The 20417-nt window shown below is 30.2% G+C and overlaps 1 protein-coding gene across 4 annotated transcripts; it reads right to left on the reverse strand.

Moving 5' to 3' along the window:
- Window positions 1-866: 866 nt before the first annotated feature.
- On the reverse strand, window positions 867-19629 carry LOC129985191 (innexin inx2-like). 4 transcript variants are annotated; one of them, XM_056095120.1, is made up of 3 exons: window positions 19446-19629; window positions 6987-7034; window positions 867-5128 (listed from the first exon to the last, which is right to left on the reverse strand). In XM_056095120.1, the coding sequence occupies exon 3, from the start codon at window positions 5116-5118 to the stop codon at window positions 3961-3963; it is 1158 nt and encodes a 385-aa protein (XP_055951095.1). In that variant the 5' UTR covers window positions 5119-5128; window positions 6987-7034; window positions 19446-19629; the 3' UTR covers window positions 867-3960. The 4 variants fall into 4 exon arrangements, with proteins under 4 accessions (XP_055951095.1, XP_055951096.1, XP_055951097.1 ...); XM_056095121.1 differs by lacking the exon at window positions 19446-19629 and adding an exon at window positions 13904-14315; XM_056095122.1 differs by lacking the exon at window positions 6987-7034.
- Window positions 19630-20417: the final 788 nt, after the last annotated feature.

Consider the following 20417-nt stretch of genomic DNA (forward strand, 5'->3'; position numbering starts at 1 on the left):
GCGCAAGATCCTTTTCTATGATATGCTGCATCGAAAACAGGTGTCTATAAAGCATCTAAAAACAAAATCTTAAAATGAATGGATATATTTTGTTTGAAAATTCTATTAGAATATACTTTCAATAAATCACCTTTTATGAGGATTGTGAAGTGAAGTAAATTGAAGAAAGGGAATGACAAGGGCCCAGAGCATCAGTGTAGAACTAGAGCCAGTGACAAAAAAAAAAAAAAAAAAAAAAAAACGTGCCGAACTAAAGAAATTAAAATGTGACCTTTTCCCTTAATCCGATTTTTACAGGTCATGTTATCTTTAAAATAAATCAGAAAAGATTCTTCTGTAGAAAGAAGAAGTTTTGTTGGTTTCAGGTTCTGACTTGATGATTGTGCTTCGTAAAGGTAGGGGATACGCAGAAAGATAAGTGTTTAAAACGCCTCCTAAAAAAATGGCAAAATAATCAGAGTTTAACCTATTGTTAAATGCATATATCTCCTCCTTCCATCTTACTTCTCATCCCTTTTTCAAGCAATAAATTCCTCCCGACATATGCACGATAAGCGCAGAAGGTTTACAAAACCCGAAAAAGTGAGCAGTAGATTAGTCGAAGATGCTAAATATCTTGTTTTGGAGTGCAGGATTGAGAGTTTGGAAACTTGCATTATGGTTAACAAGGATTTAGTTTTAGTTATATTAATGTCCTGTTTTAAAGCAACACTAGGGCTATTTTGGGACGGACCGTAATTTTGAATTGCGATTAGATGGCGAGGAGGACACCTGATATTTAACAAGGAAGAGAGATACAGAGAAAGAAAGAGAGAGATAGAAGTTTCAGCAAAATAAATATATGTATCATCTTGGAAAAAATACAATCAGCATTTATGAGTTTTATTCTTTCACAAAATAAACACAATACATATAAAAAATTAATAATATAAAACTATCAAAAAAGAAATATAAAATACAGGTACAAATGTAGTTTAGATAATTCGCATTTGAGCAAAATTTTTCACATTCAAATTCAAAATACATTTCATACTTATATACAGTCTCATCTTTTTTTTTCCTTCGAAATGACATTCTTATATTTTTAAATATATATGTTTAGATATATATTCTTACATATAAAGCTTCATAACTTGGTCACTTTTAGCCGAAGAAGTATGAAATATTTTTGTTTAAAATGTTAATGTGCCAAGGATAACATGATGAATAGAAATTGAAAGAAATTGCATAAGAATTCAGAATATCGTTACTTTTTCAGTACTTACTCATTCATCGTTACTTACTCATTCATTCAAATATAATTATTTTTTTCATTTAGAGCATTTTTCACATTGGAAATGTAAGCCTTTTTCTAATGTCTAACAGTGGTTCAGAAATTGATTATGGGCTAATGAAGAATGCAGTATTCTGTATACTGTTTTAATACAATATTTTCCAATTAAATTTTTGTTCATTTTTATTTATTTCAAATTTGATTCCAATTATTTAAAAGTTAGAAAACATTCTTACATAGAAAACAAATGCTTCCATAAATACATCATCAATTCGTACCCTCATTACATCAACAAATACAAATATCGATTCATACGTTATAATAACAAAAATTGAGCTTTGATATTAAAATAATCATACATTAAAAAATTCAACTAACTCGAAACAACTTTTTTTTATACATGTTGTAAGTCTGAATGTAGGAATTTATTACAAATGTTTGGAAGTGCTTGGCAATATTCAATAAAACCATATTACTTCGTTCTTGATTTAAAATGCTGTTTCATTTACATTGCATCTTAGATTCAAAGTACAATAAAGTCTCGTTTCATTGGTTCTTAATAAAACAAAAATCGTAAAATTGAAACTTCTGTCTTGTTTATTGATTTTAGTTTTGGTATTGTAGAGTGACAAGTGACAACTCTAGTATTGTTCTTCTGTGTTTGATGAGGGAGCAGCATTACAAGGCACAAACTAATAGGGAAAAAAAAAAAAAAAAACTAAATAGATCGTTAGTATAATTAAATTGTAATCTAGATCAAGTGATGTTTTTTTCAAAGTCCACTGACACCTTACAAAATACAGAATTTTCTTTAAAGTTTCTATACTCCTCTGCACCCCTAAACGTATAGCGAGGGAATTATAAGGAAGAAATTGGCAAACCCTCGAAGGTTACGTTTGCCCACAAGCATGAGTGCCATCGACTACTGGGTGTATGACGCATTCTGAGCTTTGAATATAGTGAAATAAAAATGCCTCTTGGATGCCTTTCTTTACGCCGATTAGATCCTATTTTGGCACGTATCTACCATTTTGGTCACATACCAAATTTGCGTTTTTGGAAAATTGTGTAAAAACACACGTGAATTTAGAGACCAAAAATGGGTCTTTATAATAAAATTTACACATTTACTATTCTGATGATGCATTTTCATTGGAATTGAATCCACGCAGTTCTTTGCGTTTTTACTTTCTCCTAAATGAGGTATAAAGAAGGTCTTGTAATCGTTAAAAATACGAACCTGAGATTTTAACGAATCTTTTCATTTCAGAGTTCTCTGAGTTCGAAAAATACATTTTTTTTTTTTGGCTTTCTGTCTATCTATCCGTCTATATCAAAGATAACTCAAAACCGGTGTCAGCTAGATGGATGAAATTTGGCATATGATTTTTACTCCAAATTTCTAGATTCCCGTCAAAGTCCATTAAGAGGAATTCAGTCTGCCCGGCTGTTCAAATTTAAGTTGATTAAATTAAGTTAAGAGAATTATAAAACAAAAAGAGCTAGATAAATAAAAAATGGTATACAGATTTAACATCCATAGTGCAGACAGCTATCTAATTTCTGAGCCAAATCGAAAAAGGAATAGAGCGTCTGTCGGTCGTAGGCAATGATCGAATTTGGTACGTGATTTTGAGAGTATAACTCCAGTCCTGCACCAAATTGTGGTTTCAGTCGGTTCGGATAGAACGCAAATTCACCTTTATTATAGAATATGCGACAAAGGTTTGGGAAGATCACTCCCGCTGCTTGAATCATCATATTCACATGCATATGGAAAAAACAGACAGATTCCCCTTCAATGGATTTTGTTCAAATTTTGAGAGAATTCTACAAATTGAATGTTAAGACATAAGCTTTGACTCCATCTGACTTTGAGTTATTTTGCTTACCAACAGGCAAAATTCCAAAGGTGTGTTTTTCGAATCCAGGATAGTCTGAAACATGAAGATTCTTCAAAATCTAGAGGTCGAATTTTTTGACTATTAGAACATTACTCCTATGCACACTTTGCATACGGAAAAAAAAAAAAAAAAAACACCGATAGATGAAATATGTAACACGTAATGTAAATATGTATTATTTAATTTACAGAAAATTTTTTAAACCATTTTATATTACCATTTACATTTTTGATTAAAAAGAGATAAGATTGAACCGAATCTGGTTTTAAAAAGTTTTTTTGTCAGTTTTTTGAAATGCAGCAGAATTTCAAATTTTTTTTAAATTTTGCACAATACGCATCTCATATTTTGATGAATTTTCATCATTTCGGCTCATTTTTTAATACATTCTATATATTCCGGTAAATGTAGAGTTTACAGTATTTCAATGTTATTCACCATTCTCTCCATAAAGATAATATCAAATAAAAAAATAATCTAGATAAAATTTTTATTTTTAATAAATTTTTCTATTGTCATGCAAAAAAAAAAAAAAGATTTTATTTTAATTTAAAATGTTTCATAGATTCAAACAAAATTTAAGTCAATGAAAGACTTTTAAAAAGTTAAAAGTGTTAACTATTTTGCTACAAATTACATTCGTATCGGATTAAATTTTATACTTGCACTATAAAGACAAAGACAAAGAGAAAAGAAAAGAAAAAGAAAAACTCTCAAGTACACCAAATCCATAAACGACATCTCCTTTTTCGATTTAAACGGAATGAAGAGAAAAAAGTGAACTCATATGTAATTGTCAACTGGCTTCCTAAACTTTTTCCCTTCGAGTTTTTTCGCAAAATCATTAATCAGATCGTTGAACTCGTCAGGCTCAAAATTTTTGCACAACATGTCGAAGAGGAACCAATCAGCGAGTGTACTTTTTCTGAAAATGAACTCATAGCACTCTGGGTAAGTAAGGCGGACTCTCGATCGAGTCCAGAATTTTCGAACGCGAGGACTAAAGACGATGAAAAACCTACAAATCAGCACGCTGGCAGATAGCGCCGCGATATACAAGAGCCAGAATGTCATGAACATATAGAATTTTTCATCCATGCTCGTTCTGGGAAATTTACAGACGGCATCAATGTGCCTCATATCTCCAGGGGTCACCTCACGTTCAAAGAAGCATTTAGTTTTAAGGCCTGACATGGGCAAGTGGACTGCATGGTTACATTCTACCTCCCAGTTAGAAAGGTTGGACCTATACCAGGGAATATTCTGACCCATGAAGTGCCCATTAAACAAGGAATTTATAAAGAAAATTTGACCCACCACATTTATGAAATTCAGGACTTCCGCGATAATTAAACTATAAAACCACCCATCGGGAATGGTGTTGAATATCTTCGCCAAGCGATTCACGAGACCCTCCCTGCCGGTGACCATCCCTTTTTCGACATTCTTAAGGGTCGAATTGTATATATCTAACATTTTTTGGGTGATGCCGCTCTCCAGAGCACGCCACAATCTGTAAGGCAAGAGGAACAGCACACCCTGGACAAAGAGGCTTAATGTCACCACCTGATAGAAATACATCATGCTTGGCTCTCGTTCCAAGATCGTTTCGTTCAGGCCCATGCTTCGTTCATATGCATTTCCGAGACCGATGTCTGATAAATTATATTCGCTGCTGAGCATGCAAGAACTTTCCAACATCTTCCAAACCCGATCTCCATCATTTATCTGGTCCATGGGCTCTTCTATCAAAGTAGTGGCGGACAGAAAGATGCTGAATGCAAACAAGAATCCGAAGGTCAGCCTGTAGTGAAGTCTGAAGATGCTGTTATCGATGATGGCTTTGAAACGGTCCGTGATGATACCGTTGCGGAATGGTACTATAAAGGCTGCTATGCCGAGTAAGAAGAGGACGATCGATATAGGAATAGAGATGGTCATTTTCCAATATCTGCAAAGGGGGAAAAAAAAAGCTTATTATAATTATTATATACTGAAATGAAAACTAACGCTGCATTTAAAAAGAGTCAATAATGCGGATGCATTCATCGTCGCTCACAAATTCAAAGATAATAAATCTAATAAAAATGAACGGAAGTGTTTCACCTGAAACTTGTTCACATACTCTCTTAATAAAAAATAATATCTAATAAAAATAATATTATTATAAATAAGCCCATAATATTCATAATATTGGGTAGAAGCTTGGCCTGTACCAATTTACGATTGATAAAAAAAAAAAAAAATCGACTTTTCGATGTCAGTTTTTGAAATTATCGATATCATGATAATGAATAAGGGTTCACGATGAATCGCGATACAAAAGGGATTCATTCAGATTAAATCCACAATTTTATTCTCAGCTTGCACTTTCATACTTAGCCATACTCGCATAAAAAAATAGAAGCTCTGCTATTATTTCCGCTTTCGCCTGGCGGTGGAACTGTTTGTTCCTTTCAAAACGAGTTTGAGTACTACTCGATCAAACTTCCGATACTTATCGAATTTTTGATACATATCGAATTGCCGATACATGACTATTAAGAATCAATAATGGCAATGCTATTTTTTTTTTTTTTTTTTTTTTTTTTTTGACATTGCAAGATATTGTTTTGGATATATGTGTTAGAAAATATGTCGATATCTATCATAGTTTACTAGAAATCATTCTTTGATGAACCCCTTATCATGCAATGACTAGTCTGACTCGCGCATCCAATAATTGAATTTTTCATTTTAAATTTGCAACTAAACCAAAAGTACTCAGCAATTTGAAAAACAAAAATCACCTAAAAACGCTTTCATTCTCAAACGCCCTTATATTATAATAAAAATTAAAATAACAATGAATGGTCTAAATAGGATGTGTCATCTAATTAGAAAGTTAAAAAAAATTCGTGGGTCAAGGGATTAAAGAAAAAGCCGATGGTTTTTATTAAAGTTTATTACATGTATGAGAATAAATGAATTTGATGATTAAGATGCCAGATTCCAATTCATCCAAAACAAGGATAAGACAAAAAAATTTTAAGCATGTTCCAGCATATTTTATTAAAATAATTATTATATGTTGGGAATCTTGCAATGCGGAAATTGATAAAAATTGTAGAATATTTTTTATTTTTAAATGTTCTTTTTAGAGGAAAAAAAAATTGCGTTATTTTTTATAATTTTAAGAAGTATAAAAATAAATTTATTGTATGACTTGAATCAAGACAGCCTGAAATCACGAAAAGAATAACCAAGAATTTTACAGATATATCTCAACGTATTCCCGTAAAATTCTTTAATATAACTTTGGAATCTCAATTTTTATTAACTTGGCGCTGATATGTGAACAACCATTCGAAATCAATTATATTAAACACCCTAGCATCCTGAATCGGTTTAATATGTGCAATTGAGTACGATGAAAAGAATTGAAAATGCCAAAATGTTTCGCACACCAGTACAAATTTTCTTCGAAACATTATTTAGTATTGAATATTATTTTTTTTCATTGGTAATGCAATACGGCATCACTGACACATTCATTTTTTCGAAAATACTTTAAATACTTACCTTCAAAGTTGTCTCCATGGTTTGGTCAAAGACTGCAAAAATTTTTTGAATCGATTTAGAAAAATAGAGATTAAAAGGAATATAAGCTTCATTTGGATCTTTAAGAATGGAAATTAAACGAATAAAAGTTTCGTTTGGATCTTTAAGATTAAAAGAATATAAGTTTCTTTTGGATCTTTAAGGATAGAGATTAAAAGAATAAAAGTTTCGTTTTGATCTTCAAAGTAAAAAATTTAGATACTACTTACTTGTGAATATCAGATTCTCCAACTGCGAATTATCATTTGACTGTTAACCTGAAAGAGTATTTTAAAAATGTGACTCATTTACCACATATTAAGCTATGCCTCTTTCATTTAAAACAGTGCTCTTTGTATATTTTGATATTTCGAACACAAATATGAAGTGAGGCATTCAGTCAATGAAAAAATAAATAAGTAAAATCTTTATTTTTATTACAAGAAGGGGAAATATATAATATTTATTAGATTCAAAATATTTCTATTTCACTTAAATATTAATATTGCTATAAAAGAAAGATAAAATTAATATAACGTAATACTTCTTGTACCAGTCAGTTTGCCTGTAACTCAAAAATGTTTTGAGGTATAAAAATGAAATTCCATATATTTGCACCAGATGTGTAAATTTTTGTCAAATGTTGAGCAAAATCTATTTAGAAGAAGTCTGTCTCTTCAGCTGTTTGAGTACAAACGGACTCAATAATTACAAAACGCAGAAAGCGATGTAAATAAAATTTGGTATAGAAGTTAAGCATCTGAAATGGAGATTTGTATCAAATTTTGAACGAAATCTGTCAAGCGGTTGACCGTCTGTCAGTCCGCTCTTTTTCATGCATGTAAATGCAATAATTCATAAACTCAATGACATAAATCATTGAAGTTCATTACATAGTTTTGTGACTACAAGTGTGATTACATTTTAGTGCGAATCTGTCTCCAAAAAGGCGTCCAATACACGTATCCTCAAAATTGATTCAGTAAAAATAGTGGATTTACGCCAAAGATTTGTACTTAGTAACTATTACGAGATCTGTAATGACTTTGCATGTTATTAGTGGACGCCAATCAAAGCGTGCGTGGCCATATCCAAGATACACAATTGTACGAAGGGAGAAGGGGTAGAATGAATCGGAGGATGTATCAGAATGTTTCTGGAAGACTATCTCCTTTGGTTTTTGTCTACGGATTGAAAAATTTGAAAATAGTAACTTAGATAAAAAGGAATCTACCTTTGCCTTCCAGGAGAGGAATTATTGCCAAGAGGAATTATTTTTTGTTTTGTTTAAACTTTTAGAGTGTCAAGACTCATTTGCTTAATATAGGTAAGAATCGGAAATGTATAAAAACTGTATTCTTTATTTTTCAGTAGTGAATGGATTGACTCAAAAAAACATTAAAAATGAATTCACTATGTCATTAAAACATTTTTCATTTGGAAATATTTGCCTTTTCGAACCATTTAGAAATGAACATTCGGTCAAGTACTAGATTATTTAAAAACTTATTCCAAATGTTGAATTCTTGTTCCTCGCCCGTTCATATACATTTTTAATTCTTCTTTTAGGTGAGATTATCATCCTTCAGTTGTCTGAAATGGAGGTTTGTTTGTTTAATTTTGTTTAGTTGAGTTATATTAACGTCCCGTTTTAAAGCAGCACCGGGCTATTTTGGCACGGACTTCGTCATTTTCAACCGCGGGCAGATGACGAGGACGACACCCTGCAATGGAGGAATAAATCAACCAAGAAACTCATCTAACCACTGAATTCCTCATCTATATGAATAAATATATGTGATATGAAATAAATATGGAATTTAAATAAATGTGTTGTTTTTAACATTTAGTATGAGCTTTGATTGAAACAAGGGAAATGAGCACTCCTATTTAAACAAAAATTCAAGCGACCTGCATTAATGCGTATTTGCAAATTTCCATGTGTAAACAAGCATATAAAAGAAAGAATATTTTTCAATAAATTTTCCAAAATTAAACATAAATAACTGATTAATATACAGGATTTTATAATTCAGCTTCTACTTTAAAAGGGACATAAAAAGAAAAACCTTTGACACATTTTTATCAGTTTCAAGGAAAATATTTCCTGAAAAAAAAAAATACTAACCAATAGCGAGTCATTGCTGTTAATGAATATTGACCCTCGAGAAACTTACGGAGAGTTTAGATAGCACGGCCTGTTGCACAATATTGTGTAATATTATATGACATTAAACACTATCCCACACTATTAAACAACATTGTAAATATGGATCAATGCCATGCAATGTTGTACAATATGTGTGTGCTGCTAGGGAGATGAGACTTATTCCTGCCTAAATGGGAGGGTTAACAAGCGTCATCGCAAAATATGGATCAAATAAATAATTTATGGTATCTCCCCCCAGCTTCGTTGTGTTCATTTAAAGTATGCAAACGATTTAAGAGCATTCTACCTAATAATTTCCTTTTTCTGGCCATTTCAAGAGGAACTTTAATTATAAAGCCTCTGTTCATGTTTTATTAAAGCTAAATATCTACTGAAATTTAAATTTTATTATAAGAAACTAAATTTTGATAAATCGGAACGTTCAACCGATGGATAAGCATCCCACTTTTATCTGGCGGAACTGCATCAACGCGATATATCGTCCAAGACATACGATATTTTCCGATATATCGTGATATCATAATTTATTTATAGCTATTAAGAGTTATAAATAACATCTCTTAACATACTGACTGAGCAGACGAACGACTCCAACTAAAAGGAAGTTTCAATTTATATAATAAAAATATTTGTTTTCTTTAGAGATAAAATAGTTAGAAAATAATTGCGTTAAAACCCCTTTCATAAAGTGTGTCAATGCCGAAGCAATGTCTGGAAACTACAATTTATCACACACGGTTTAAAACAAGTATTTTTATATATTAGAATGACAATGTTTATAGAAATATTAACAAAAATTCTATATGAAGGACTATAAGAATGAAGAGCAACAAAAATAAACATTTAACTGGTAACCAAAACGAAATCGAAAATGAGTTGTGAATCTATTATTGGGATTAAAAGAATATTATTACTATTTTCAAATAAATACGTTTATAAAAAAATGCCAAACGCGGGAACTGTAAATTATGATGATGATATTAATACCTTTAAATATTTAAAAATGGTTCTACTCCTTCTTCTTCTTCTTTTTTTTTTTTTCTTTTACTCCATTCATTTTGCTATTTCGGTAATAATAATGTCAAATATTTCTGTAAATAATAATGCGCACAAAGATGAGTGTTTCGAAATCATTAGTTATAATTTCCCAATAATAAAGATGAAAGTGTATGGATTTAAAGGCTAGAACGTTTGACTACAGCTACCAAATTTGGAATATGTATATACCTCGGAGCAATTTTTTGAAATTCTTTACAAGAAATTTAATTAATTAAAAATCAGTCGAAAATGTGAAGTTTTTCTGCTATCATTTCTGAAAATATTACAGTACAAAAATGAATTGTGCATTGTTTCAAAATATATACAAAAAAATGTCTTTTTAGTGATACTAATTTAATAATCATAGGAATTTTTAATGAATTTTTGAAACTTTTTAAAAATATTTTTTGTCTAGTTTTCAACAATAGATTACATTATTATCCTGAAATTCAAGCCGTTTCCATGTTTGTTTTGACAAATATTTGATCGCATGATTTTTTTTCATTGTTAAAGGCTAAAGAAGAAGAATTGTTTAATATCTTTGCAGTTCACAAGACGAATAAAAAAAAGTTAAGTTATAATACCGTGAAATTTAGAAAATAGATGAGCTACACATTTACGTTTTTAATAGATAAAGGAATGTCTCCAATAGAAAGGTTTATGAATATAATGAACAAACGTAAGTCAATTAAAATAACAGATCTTTAAAAAGTTGCAATTTGACTGAATCATAGACAAAAGAAACATTTATATCCAAATGATTTAACTAAAATTAAAGGTAACCAATATTCTTGACAGACCAGCTGGTCGACATAAACGACTAGCGAGTTAATAATATATATGCTTCCATAAAAATATTAAAAAAATGTTATCTAAAATAAATCACACGGTTGATTAAGTTACAAATTTATTGAAATGTGAAAATAAATCGATAGCTTTATTAAAAAATGGAGCTTCAAAATGTGCACTGAGTAGCGCCGAAAAATATTTAAATCCGCTGCTACCTCAGATTTTAATGCTTTCCACTTTTCAAATGACGTAGTCTGCGAACGTTCACTTCAGTTTGCATTGGAGAGTATACACGCAGTTTGTGCAAAGCAAATAATGATCGGAAACACCAAAGTTAAAACAATGCAATTAGCATTTAACATAGAGAAAAATTATTATTGAGTAACAAAGCAAAAATGTGCAATGTTGTCCCAGTTGTATCCCGTTTTAAAATCTTGCCTAATGTAATTTATACTAAACAGTTATGTTGTTTTTAATTACTTTGCCTTAAAAATAGTATATTGTAAGCTAGGTTGAAAATTCCGTCTTTAATAAAAAAGGCACAACAAGACTCAGCTGTCGTTCCATACCAAAAGCAGCTGTTTAATTAGGTTATGAAGGTAACTTACTGTTTTAATGACACAGGTGTCCTTTTAGTATTTAAATAGCATTTGAAAAAAAAAGTCGATTTATTTCCTGTTATATTTATACATTTGCATATTTAATTAATTTTACACTCTTGTAAAATAATTTGTTACAAGAAATAAGACATCAAGTGTCTATATTATAAAAAAAAATGAGTTCGGAATATTAAGAAAAGAAACTTAACCCCTTGACCTAGTAATTAACATCTCCAAGATACACAACATGCCCTCTGTAAAACATGCTTTATTACCTCGTCCTATATAAAGAACACCTACGATATTTCATCGTGTTTTTACTTTTAAAATGATTGCCGCATTCAATTAATTAGGTTTACTTTTTAAAAATATCTGTCATTTGATGTATGCCATTGAAATGGGATTAACATGCTAGCATAATATACAGAGGCGGTGGCAGAGGTTGGCAAGGCAAATTCGACAGGAGAGACATAAACATGATTTCTTTCATTTGGCTTCACATAATTAAATCATAATAATAAATTTTACGTCCTCTCATTGTTAAAAACTTGCAAAGATATTTGGAAAAAAAAATGTTCCAAATTTTCTTTACTGAGATCAGAAGATTTTCTATGTTTGAATCTACTTTTTATGAGACTTTTGATATTTAATCGCACTGAGATCTAATTCCAGAAGAAAAAAAAAAAAAAAAAAACGGTTATATTTCATTCCAGATTGTAGATAGAAACACAGGTTGCAACACTAAATGACGTACATTTTTTGAACCATGATGGAAATATTTAATTGAAGTTTAACGAGAAATATGATTTAACTAGTTTGCTTTTGGTTCAAACTTAACACAGCTCTTGATATTCTGGATCTTCTTTTATTATTTATGAAATATTTAGTTACAACAAAAAATGAATGAATCGAACGGGACTACAGTCATTTATAAATGCCTAGTAATGGATAATGATAATGTAAGCAAAATAATACTTCATAAAATGAAATAACTAAAACTAAAAATTCAGAAAAAAGTTTTCTTGGTTAGTTAATTTTTTTGATAATGAACAATGTTTCTGCAATATATAATTATATGAAAAGAATTAATGTATAAGACATTATCGGCGTAAGAGAAAGTAAGGAAAAAAAATAATAAATCTTATTTTTATTCTTATAAGCACCTTCCAATACAGTAATATATATATATATATATATTGATTGCGATACAGAAGAGTTTTAGAGTTCTTTTCGTTTCTAGCTAGAATTTATGATGAAATAATTTTCCATGGATTCTTCCTTTTCGAGATGTGTTTCCGAGTCTGACGCGAATGAAAATTCACTCTCATTCGGACATGAACACAATAGAATACGGGAAGGATAAGATGAAGTGATTTCTTAAGAAGGCTGACAAAAATATTTTGTAAATTTATGATATATATAAAACCAATGTACTTCATTCAAAAACTATTAAATATTGATTTTGAACTCCCCTATCTTGCCTTTTTGGCTCGTGTTCTAATAGTTAAGTACTTTTTTTCCCTCAAAGCTATAGCAAACTAATATTTATCCCCCCATAAATGAATGTTTTTCTCTCAGTTGGTTTTTCTTAATCCCCTCACATACAATGACAAGTCTGACTCGCTCATCGTATTGCTATATTTTCAATTTAAAATCTGCAATTAAATGGCGGTATAAAGTAATTTAAAATGAAAAAAATATTTTAATATATCCGATACCCTCATATTATTCTAGGAATTAACAATAATTGTCTCAAATAGAAAATCTCATCTAATTAGGAAGTCAAGAGATTAATGTTATGTATGAATATTCTATGAATAACTGTTTTAATCATCGCTTTATGAAGAGACTTTTATTCAAAGACTATTGAAAATTTAGAAGCAATTGAAATTGTAGTTTTTGCCGTGAAGAGTAGCTGAAAGAAAAAAATATGGTCTCCAATAATACTGAAGGTAAAATCTGAGAAAGCAGGTACTTATTTAACAAGTTTAGTGCATATTTGATGAGCTCTTTTAGTGTATTTAAAAAGTTGCCATATCAAATGTATCTATTTTTTTTATCATCAATTGCAATTGATAATATTTCATTTGTCTGATCATTGTAGCCTAATAAATTCGATTGCAAAAAACAGATATTTTGCGATTAAATAAACTGAATTTGCAATTATACAATTTACTTACTCCACTGATTTATTGTGAATTCACACAATTTGGCTAATGCAAAATAACTCTTTTTAGCATGCATATTACAATAGAATGTAAAGAGAAAAAATTGTTTGATTAAATTTAGTTTAACCATTAAACAGTCAGAGAATTCTTATAGTGAAATGAACTTTAGAATTTATTACTGAGAAAGTAACAATTGGATAGTTTAAAATGGCAATTCTTTTCTGAACTATTCATCGTCCTATTCATGTATAAAATGAAAATTTTATAATTTCCTTAATAATTTCACCTACAAGTAATCGAAATAACGGTTGCAAACACTTTTTTTCATAGACTATGATATCAACTTAGTCAAAAGACAAAAATGCAACGTCATATTCACTTACCAGTTTGCTGATTATTCTGCTAAGTATAGTGGAAATTATAAACTGAATAAACAATATTTGAGTCAGATGTCTGAAAATCTGCTTGCTTAACGTCGTCGACACCAATCGTATAGACTTCTTAGTCGGCCGACCAATAACTATCGGCAAAATGCGGTATCTTATTCACCAGCCATCTAGTCGTTTATACTGCCAGAAGTGCAAATTATAAGCTAAATAAACGACACCGGAATCTGAGGACATTCGATCAAATATAAATTATCGGCAAAATGTGACATCTTATCGATTTCCACTTTGTTGATTACATAGCCGAAATGCTTAAATCGTTATTTGGATATTTCGATTGATTACAGTGCATCCATTTTAAAATTGTTTTGAAATTATCACATTCGCAATGCCCAGCTCTCTACAGTCATTCTGGAAAGGCGAAAGTTTTTGCTGAAGAAACCCTCCATTTCTCACCGACGGGGGGGAAGTAAGCGGTTGCCGACAAGAGGTGCAATGCCCCCTCCCTGTTAACGCCGCATCTGATACTATAGGGGAAGATTGAATTTTAAATTCGGTTCTTCGAAGTTTTTTCGCCTTAGTTATTTCTCCTCTTTCAAATGTGCTTTGGGTGGCTTTGGGTAATAAATACAAATTTCAAATAAAATGGGACAGAAAAGTATTAGCGCAGTCTGAAAGATAGTCACTTAAATCGTAGCAAAACAGCCAATTTTTAGCCATTAGTGATGAGATATTTCTTTCAATTGAAAATATTCTAACGAAATCCAAATCTGCATGTCGTTTGACGTCCTATAAAGTAAAATATTCTTGACACACTTAAAATTAAAAAAAAAGTTCCACTATTCCAATGGTAAATTTGATCTGAAAGTTATGAAACTTTCCATGACACCATTTCAAACAATTTTAAATCATTTTAATAGTTGCCTCCAGCAGAGCTGAATATACTTAACATGGTACAGGACCAAATACCAAGACAGTGCTAAACTTTTTCCATTAAAAAAAGACATTACTATCCGTATCTCTCTCTCCCCCATAAAAAAACGAAAAGCTTTAAGAGAGGCAAACCTATGTCGGAGGGAGCAGTTAAATCTAAATAAAATATTTTCAGCTAATAAGAATTGGCTATCAACCAATCAATAATCAAATGAATTGTATTCATTTCAGTTTCGTATTGTCAGCCATCTAAGTTAGAATGGATGGAATTAATTTAGTTATTGATTTAATTTAATTGTAGTATGCTGAAAACATTCATTGCAATGAACGACCAAGAAATAAATTGCATCACTTAAAAAAAAGGAAAACAATCCACAAAATTGCTATTTGAATTAAATATTCATATATGAACAAAATGAAAAGATACTAAGTCAGCTGGACTAAGAAGGACACTAGCCATTTGGATTTTAAAAAATGTCATTTGCCAGATAAATGCATTTGTAAAATACAGAAATTCTATGAATGATAAAATATTAGAATAAATGATGACTTGGTCAAGCGTAATGGCTAAGGTCCTAAGCTGTTTCATCATGCTTATTTATAAACATAAAAACACGGTGTTTGTTTAAATTATAATATTATTTTAAGTCAAAATAAGTAAATAATAAAAACATACACATTTTTAAAAAATATTAAAATAAATAATTGTCTCAAATATACCATTACTATCTTTTACTAAATTAAAAATGTGGGAAATTAAATTGAAGTTCATTTTAAAAGAAAGGCCTCATAATATGCACTTCCTAGGGCCCTAAAATGAATAAATCTTCCACCGAATATTTCTCAGGGAATGAAATTAAAAGACTTTCTGAAATATACGAGATTTAATTCAGGATCTAATCATAAACTGAAATCGCATTCTTAAAAAATACCAAGAGGCAAATGTATATATATATATTATTCGCATGAAATCACTTATCACCATTCCAGAGTTCAAATTTTTGATTTTAAAAAATTATTTGAGAAAGAATGATTTTTTTTAATTGAAGAAAAATATTTTAAATACGGCGAAACAATAAAATAAGTTTGACTTAAATTTCTGCAATAAAATAGGTTTGATTTAAATTTATGCATTAAAGTTGGTTTGACTTGAATTTCTGAAGTAAAAACTAGTACCGCAAATTTTATTTAAAAAATAATTTTAAATACTTGTTAAACTTGCGGAATATTGCATCATTAAAAAACAATATTTGTACTAAATTAGAATTATTGAGTCCATCCTTTTCGGAATTTTAAGCTGATGTAAGCATTACATTTGTGCAAAATATCACCATTAGTTACCTCGACCCTTTTCTTGCTTTTAATAAGTTAAAAGACAAATTAAAGTTCTACTGGAGATATCAGTTTGTACCCTCCAAAATATATTTGTGACGAATTTCGAGACTCACTGTCGCTCTTAGTATGTCATAAAACAAGATTTTTTTTTCTTTTCGTAACACTTTCCAGAAGGAGGAAATTTTCGTGTCCCCGTTTTCATCCAAAATATTTGACCGCTATTATAGAATTAGAAAATAAGTACGAAACAAGACATTCAATAATGGTGAACGGAAAGAAGTGAAGTTTTTTCCAGTATACATTAGCCGATTTTCAAAGATTTTTCTTGATACTTTCTATTCACAATTAGAGAATAATTAAATAAAGAAAATAGGTGATTTGAAAGGTAATGGGTGAAAAATATTTAGTGATTCCTAATGTTATTCATTTCTATAGCATCAGGGATCAGAAAGGTAATAAATTCACTTAAAATTAACTTTTAAAAATTATTAATGAGTGATAAACCCAGCGAACAAGAGCAGAACAATAAGTTTTTAGACTATTTCCAAACAAGGGAACAGCAAATAAGGAAGCATTACAAATAATTTTGGTGACCTCAATAGTGTTCCTATTAGGAGCCCCAATCAATGACGGACTTAGATATGTTGGGTCCTCGTCGTGCACATTGAAACTTCGTTTTCAATAACTGATCAAAAGTAGTTTCCCATTTAAAATATTTAACGTATTAATGACTCAATTTAGTTTAAATTTTGAAAACATTGGCCATAATTATTAGTTTTTATGTGGATTAGTATATTATGAATAATTTCATATTAGTTCATTATTTACCTCATCTATATCTATACTTATAATAAAGCTCAATGTGTGTGTGTGTGTGTGTGTTGGCGCTCTACAGGCCAGGTCATTTGACATACAGCTACCAAATTTGGTACATGTATACCTTAGAGGTCGGGAATGTGCACCTGGGGTCCCTTTTTTTGAAATTTTAATTAGAATTTTAATTATTAATTAAAAACTAACTTTCCCGCCAAAAAAATCTTCCATTTTCCCCACCGCCAACTTTTCCGCCAAAATAATCTTCCATTTTCCCCAACGCCAAATGATTTAGGCTTTAGTTCTTTTTTTCTCCCAACAGTAATGAGGCTAGGGTTAAGATTTTTCGGCGGATTATTTCAAACGATTCTGTTTATTTTCTTAATGTTTTATGCATTTAAAATTAAACATTGTTAATTAATCCATGTTCCAGATTCATTCTGAAGTACTTTTGAATTAAAATAACACAGAATAAAGGAAATTAAAAATGTATAATCTGCATAGCGTTACCCCAACTGGCGTAGAAAAATTCACGCATTTGCGTTACCGTAAAAGGCGAAGAAAATTCACGCATGCGCACTGTGTTCTGATCGTTGGCATGGCAACCATTAACAACGGACGATTTAAATTACTTTTAGGTTAGTTGTATGCTTTTGTAAGTAAATTGTATTTCTGTTAGTTATATATTTTTTTGTATATGCTTATAGTTTTAAGTACATCGTTTTTTAAGTAGTTTTTTTTAACCTGTTTTCAATGATTTAAATTATTTTTAGGCTAATTGCATGCTTTTGTAATTAAATTGTATTTATGTTAGTTATATATTTTTTGACATATGCTTATAGTTTTAAGTACATCGTTTTTTAAGTAGTTTTTTTAAACCTGTTTTCGACCGATTATTTTAAACGATTCATTTTATTTTCTTAGTGTTTGATGCATTTAAAATGAAACATTGTTAATGAATCGATCCGTTCATGATGAATCTGAGAAAATTTTGTTGACAAATTCTTGAGATATTATATAAATTAAGAAAGATATTCTTTAGTGCCCATAAAGTTTAAACGCTCAGTGACTCTATTATCAGTAATCATATTATTAAAAAAAATGCTTTGTTTCAGTAAAAAATATTATTATATTAATTGCCGATTAATCCTTTACACTTTAATTTAAAGCATAAATTCTACGAGGGGTAACAGAAAATGAGAGAGATACATATCACGTTATGACTGAAGGCCTTTATAATATTATGAGTGAATTATATGACTATCAAAATTTGAAGTTTTAAAATATTTTGCTGAAGAATCTATTAAAGTTGGAATTGCATAAAATATTTAATTATTAAAATTTTAACGAACATTAAGATTGGCGAACCGGCTGGTCGCCAAAGGCGGCTAGTTACAAATAAAAATATATAGATATTATGATAGATGAGATGGAGCTAATAAGCTTCAAACGAATATAACATGAAAATATTTTTTTTACATGACTTACCAAGTGGAAAATAACATTACTATTTAAATGAGTGATTAATAATTGTAGTATATTACAAATAAATAATTTGTTATGTTTTATTTATTAATTGAACTTTAACACATAATGTAAAGCATAATATATAAAGAAGCCACAATCCATTTGGAGTGTATACATTAAGGCATCTTTTTCAATAACTGATCAAAAGTGGTTTCCCATTAAAACATTCAATGCCTTATTTAAGTTTTGAAAAATTAGACTGTGATAATTAGTTATTATGTGGATTAGTATATTATAAATTGTTTGATATTAGTTAACAATTTGCCTCATAAGAATAAAAACATATAATTATTACGATAGAACTAATAAGCTTCAAACAAATATAAACATTAAATTATTATTTTTTACATGACTTACCAAGTGCAAAAAAACATTACTAGTTAAATGAATGGTTAATAATTGTAGTTTAATATAAATGAGTAATTGGTTATGTTTTATTTAATAATTCAACTTAAATACCTGGTAGACGCTAATATTTTATAATTCATAAAAGCAATATTTTTAAAAATTTATTTTTTTCGGTATCTTTGCAAATTGCATTTTCTAACCCACTTGCCGTTTCTCAATCCCGAGGTTCTAGGGAATTGCCTCGTTGGAAATGCGTCCTGGGTCACGAATCATAGTTCAAAAATTCCTGCCTTGAAAAGAAATGTTATCGATTTATCAGGTCTATTACAATTATACAACTTCGAGTTAGAGAAAACCACCAGCGCGAATCCGCCAAATCTCCCATTACTTCGCTAATATTTTTTAACCGCCAAATCTCCCATTACTTCTTCCAAAATGGAGGCAGTCCCGCTATAGCGGGACGCTCGCAAACAAAGAAACAGTGAGTTTTTAAACCAACAAACAAACCAAGTTAGTGTTTTGGACAACTCGCAGAACTCACCCGACTCACGCTGCATCGAAGTCAAGAGCAAGTTGTACTCACCAAAAGGCTCCTTGAAAACAAAAAATAGTTGTTTTTTCGGATGAGATGGAACAGTTGGTTACACAGTATAAAATTTTGCAGCTCTCTCGACTTCCTTCAGGTTTTCTTCTTCAGTGTGGGGGACACAGAGTCGCTGATCGTTCTTGTGACGTCACAGAAACTCGAACCGGTGGGGCAAACCGGTCAGGTTTTTGCCCGGAATAACAAAATAGTAGAAAAAGAATTTTCTGAGGCACTATCAGTCCTTTTAAGCTTTGGGGGAAAATGTGGGTTTGCCACATGTTACCGTTTATCTGAACCTGCGCGAACTATATTTTCATTTTTTTATTTAATACGATTTGACTTTTGGCGAATTTTATCAATATTGGCCCAGTCAAAATAAAAACCAGGATTAAATTGTAAAAAAAAAAAAAAAAAAAAAAAATGAATTTTTGTACTAGTTAGCTTTCACATAAATATCACCTGAAGTCCATTTTCGCAACTGAACTAGCTCAGGTGAACATTCATTCTCACTTCATTTAACGGAATATTTTTGGGACACTATGAAAAAGAAGGGGAAAAAATCTGAACTGTAAATGAATTTACAGCAGTGAAGCAGTTGATTTTCAGTTAATATGTTGAAGCAGGGATATTTTAATAAATGTAAATATGAATAATACAAACAATTGTAGTCATGAAAGCAATAAATAACTCAAAATTCCGCTTTCTTAAGAAAAAAAAGTATAATGTAAATATAAATGATATATCGAAGCGGTCATTAAATCAATGGTTATATGCCAATTTCTAAAAAATAATGAGTGCTTTAATATGTCACGTAAATATAAATAATTTAAGCAATATTGTTGCAGTAATTATTAAATTAACATATTATTTTATTTATTTAAGAAAAAACTTTATTTTTTTTCAATTATTAAAGCATGCGATTTTGTTTTAGCACCAATTATTACGAATAGTTGAAGCTCTTGTATATAT

This window comes from Argiope bruennichi, chromosome 9, assembly GCF_947563725.1.
Source record: "Argiope bruennichi chromosome 9, qqArgBrue1.1, whole genome shotgun sequence".
Taxonomy (NCBI): Eukaryota; Metazoa; Arthropoda; class Arachnida; order Araneae; family Araneidae; genus Argiope; species Argiope bruennichi.